At 39.0% G+C, this 5000-nt stretch overlaps 1 protein-coding gene across 1 annotated transcript in view; it reads left to right on the top strand.

The window, feature by feature from the left end:
• LOC137980393 (lactadherin-like) overlaps positions 1-5000 on the top strand; it is an 8079-nt gene that overhangs the window by 684 nt on the left and 2395 nt on the right. Inside the window, exons 2-3 of the mRNA XM_068827835.1 lie at positions 2079-2447; positions 4903-5000. The exon at positions 4903-5000 is cut by the window's right edge and continues 231 nt beyond it. Of these exons, the coding sequence (XP_068683936.1) occupies positions 2081-2447; positions 4903-5000 (465 nt within the window). The 5' untranslated portion in view covers positions 2079-2080. The remainder of the gene's footprint in view (positions 1-2078; positions 2448-4902) is intronic.

Here is a 5000-nt window from a genome sequence, read left to right as displayed (position 1 = left end):
GTTTTTCAATTTGGGCACCAAGTAATTAACGGTTAATACACGAAATTTAACGCTAAAACTCTTCATTTTGCAACTTTTCGGAGTCCGGTCATGAAACCATTATCAAGCAACGCAAAAGAGTGAAATTTCAGTTTTCTGGAACACTAAACTGAGTTCATAGATTTTAGATAATCAGCACAAATTAAAGGCATGTTTGTTCTTTACGAATGCTAAAGGACAGTTTTTTGCGCCCTCTTTGACACCGCTCACGGTGGCGATGTCTTGTATTTATTACTGACCAACAAAGCTCGCATCCTAAAAAGTACGTTTGAATTTATCCACAAGCTCATCTTCAATAGAGGAAGTTTAATCGATTATAGAAAGAGCTTTCGATGAACATATTTTAAGCGCGGCGAATTCCCTCAAGTAGCACCTTCTGAAGAAGTGCAATTTTGAGGTTCTCCCAGGGGGAACAAGAGAACATAGCTAAAATTTAAACTAAGGAACAGGGGATCAAAGACAAAATATCTTAGGGAACTTAAGCCATTTCAGGGATCAAAAAGCTGAAAACAACTTTGGAAGTACTTTCGGGAACAAGGGAACACAAGCAAATCTTTAAAGGAACAAACACCCCCCTCGGGGGCCCTCGCGCAATTTTAATTAATTCAATACACTAAATGAAAGAAGGTTAACGGGTTCCTAAGTAATCTTGAGACCATCTTTACCAGAAACGATTCAAGACCATATAACCTTCGAAACTTGGACTTTGATCAGTATCCTAACTTACAATTAGGAGTTTAAGAAAAGACGACAGCTACGACAACGATAACGCCATAGAACAATTATATGATTGGTTGAAGGTGAACAAATAATCTTGCTGCAGGTGCAGCAAGCATTTGAGCACATATTTTCCGGTACTCTGCATAACAACGGCGTTATGTTATGTTTAAAGCTGGATAGCTTGTGGGGTTGTACACAAATGAAATCATATCAAATTAAGAACCGTGCTTACTATTGTTATTGCGCATACGTTCTGCGCATCTCGAGATACTCGGATTTCCTATCGGCGGTGCTTGTTAATACAGGAATATTTTTGCGCTGTTCAAAACTATGCGGAGAAAGCAGAACTTAGCAAGTTCTCTCGGTATCCAAAAAGAAAATTGGGGGCAGCCATGCATTTTTCAGAGATAATTATGCTTCGTTTTGGCAAAGAACGGCATACATTGCTTTGCATTTTAAAGGTTTTTACAAATATTGTTGATTAATTATCTTCGAAAAATGCGTGGCTACCCCAATTTTCCTTTTGGATTTCAATAATACTTGATAAGATCTGCTTTTCCCGCATATTCAGTAAACCGCGCAAAAATTATAAATATTATATATAAATATGGAGAACAGCAAGGGTAACAGTTACTCAGAATAATTAACAAGCTAATCTTGCTGAGCAACATAATTTGAATTAATTATTGAATTGATTGAAGTTGGCAATAAAGAGTTGGTAATCGAAAATGAATGGAAGAAAAAACAAAAATAATTCAACGGTAATAAATAAAAAGCAAGGGGAAAACAGAGCCAGTAAAAACTATGGAGAATTTGTTCACTGTATGAAATACTCAATAATTTATGAGTAGCCCTGTAAAGGTTGAGTTTCAGTTGTTCTTTTATAAATTTTGGGTTGGGGGAAGCTGTTTTATGTTCTCATCTAAATCATTCCAGGCTGCAGCCACCGCATGGTGAATGTTGAATTTGCCATAGAGTTTAAATTTGAGTTTACTTTGATCAATTCAAGTTATGCTGCCAAATTCTCGTGTTTCAAAGAGCCAGCGGCGAAGCATTGAATATTCTTTAAAAAGTAACTCCTTCCATAAATATCAAGAATTTGTATCTCCTTCAAACATACCATTATCAATCCTAATTAGTTGTTACATACTTTACTTTCCTGCTCAGAACTTTCGCGATTTATATTGATATGACGTTGTCTGCTCAAGCGACTTGTGACTAAGGGCCTAAGCTTTATGAATCTGAATCAAACTCACTAGCGCGCTGTAATAAAATACTCTACAACTGTGAAAATTTTAAATTGTTCTTTGTCGACACAGGAATGAGTTTTAGCGTAAAATCTCTACTCATTTACTTGGTGTTGAGGTCAGAATTTGCAAGTTCTTGCACAGCAACTTACTCCGTGCAGGGACAAGTTCTTCGAAACCACACCATCAAGACAGAGACCGCAGACAAAATAGAAGATTGTATCGTGCGTTGCATGGCATATCCCGGATGTAAAAGCAGCAACTTTTATCGCGTGGACAAAAGCTGTGAACTGAATGACAAGACGCATGCGTCTCACCCAGAAGACATGAGACGTGAGCTTTACACAAACTACATGATAAACACTCTGCGATCTATACCTTGCAAAACTCAGCTCGATTGTGGCATGGATTTGATATGCACACCGTCCCTGATTTGCGAAGGTATGTCATGCCCAAAAATGAAGTAATAAGCACTTTCAGGTCTACGTAGGCAACGGCAAAGAAAACGTCATCTGGAAATATGACTTTGCACTATCGCAAATCTCTCGCGATTATTCCATCTTGTTTACGTCGTACAATGTGGACGAAGAATCCTAAAAGTAAATTGGTGCGAGCGATTTCAGAGTGAAAATAGAGAATGAAAGATTCTCTGTCGCATTCTCACGTTATCTTCAAAATCTCAAATTTGGTGATTTCATGTCGTTGTTATGTAGATGAAATAAAATGCGTGCCATACCTGCAGCACATGCAATTATTTTCCCTCTATTAACCAATTATAATTATTGTTCTGTGGCGTTTTCGTTGGCGTAGCCGTCGTCGTTCCTTAAACACTCTATCAGGGAGATTAGGGAGCTTACGAAACGACGACGCCGACTGCATCGACGACGCTACAAAAACAATGGTTCTGCACGCTCTGCACGAGCGTGTTACATTTTGGTACATTTCTTTGGCGTCATCTCCTAAATGACGACATGAAATGACCAAATGCAAGGTTCTGTGGACGACGTTAGCACATGACGATGAATTTTCAGTTCTCTCTCTACTCTTCCAGCCCACTCATACCAGTTTAATTCCTCGATAGTTACTACACATTTTTAACACGAAGCGACATGAAATAGTTTCGTAGTGATATGAATAACACGAATTTGTATTTTTAAATGAAGTCCTCGTAGCCGACGTCGTCCTCGTTTCGTAAGCTCCGTATTACACAAAGACGACGGCTACGAAAAAAACATAAATGAACAAAACCAAGGCTCTGTACGCCCTGCACGTGCGTTTTGCGTTTTGGTACATTTCTTTGCCGTCCTCGTCCTGCCAACGACGTGAATGAACCAAATTTGAGGATGTGCAGAGGACTTGAGAACCTGAGGAAACAATGCTATGCAATGTTGATACACACTTTCCATGGCAAACGACTTCCGGTTGGGCTTCTAACAAATTATTGCTACAACGAGAAATAATATCTTTTTACCACAATTGCTTGTAATCTCGCAATCTGATTGGCTAATTTGAAGTTGTCGATAAGAGTCTAAACAACGCTGTACGCGTCATGCTCGTATAGACAACGCTTGCTCTTTCTATGTGTCATGATTTTGGTCACGCTCTGAAACTTTCTTTGGCGTTGACGACATTTTGATCACTGTGATGACGAATATCGTTGTCGATAAGAGTACAGACAACGCTGAACCACTTTTGATTGGTTAATTAGACAAATTTCGCGTCGGCTTCGTCCTTGTGTATGCTTCCCATTACGGGCGCGCGTTGGATATGAGGTGGTAAATAGGCAACAACGCTATGGGCTATAACCAGTCTCATATCCAATAAGCTCGCATGGAATAATTGTTTTATTAAATTTTCATTAAATTCGGAACTGTTTGACTTATGAAAGGACAGAATATTGTCTCCGTGTTTACCGTGAAACGATCGACGCAATCAGTTTCCATATAAGGCTATTTTTTACGGTATATTTAACAATTATTCCTCGAGCCCGAATGGGCTCTGAGTCAATAGCCCACGAGGCCGAAGGCCGAATGGGCTATTGACTCAGAGGCCATCAGGGCGAGAGGAATAATTGTTTTAGTAAAATCCAACTAGTTGGTCAAAAAAATATCGAGACAAAACATCTTTCGCTAGTTAAAGCTAGACTTTAATTGTTGTTTTGGTTTTCAAAGCCGGCGCTTTCCGCTACTAGTGGGCTATAACAAATAGCCTACTAGTAGCTCAACCAATCAGAACGCAGCATTGATAATAGACCACTAGTTGGATTTTACTAAGAGCTGATAACCGAGATTAAGTGAGCCAATCAGAAAGCGAGAAATGCAATTCCCGAGATTTAAAGTTAAACGACTGGCAAAATGGACATTATAATCGACAGGCTGTGTAATGAGCTGAAGTGGAGTGCAGTAACAATTTGAACTCGAGACCGTATTGTTAGGAGTCATGAGGCTAATTTAAGTCAATGAAACCTACAAGACCATTTTCATCAAAAAAAGTTGCGATTTATTAATTGTTTTGTATCTTACCTAAAGGGCTATAGAGGACAGGAGAGACACATTAACTTTTAAATATGAAACAGCGTTTTCAATCACGCAGACATTTCTTCAGTGTAAGAGTTACATGAGATGAAAACCTGAATATAATTATCAGATATTATGTTAATGAGTACAACTGAAACATTTTAGAAATGTCTAAAGAGTGCAAATTACAGAAATTGGCTTAAATTAGCATGTTGAAGTTGTTGATTAAGGGAACGGTTTTCCCATAGGATGTTTAAGGCTTCTTTTATTTGAGCTCGAGTTCCAGCGATTGCTTTCAAGTAATCAGGTTCATGCGCACACACCTTTCCTGCTCAAGAATAACGTGAGGGCCTCAAAATTCGTTATCACTTTGACCACAGAATGCCGCAGTCATCCCCTTGGAATGGAAAGTAGGGCAATACCGAACTCAGCGGTGACGGCAAATTCAACATGGGGAGCCGGATATGAACCCTGGCAA

Source organism: Montipora foliosa, chromosome 12 (assembly GCF_036669935.1).
Source record: "Montipora foliosa isolate CH-2021 chromosome 12, ASM3666993v2, whole genome shotgun sequence".
Taxonomy (NCBI): Eukaryota; Metazoa; Cnidaria; class Anthozoa; order Scleractinia; family Acroporidae; genus Montipora; species Montipora foliosa.
Note: the sequence above shows the minus strand (reverse complement) of the source record. Positions and strands in the feature narration are given on the sequence as shown.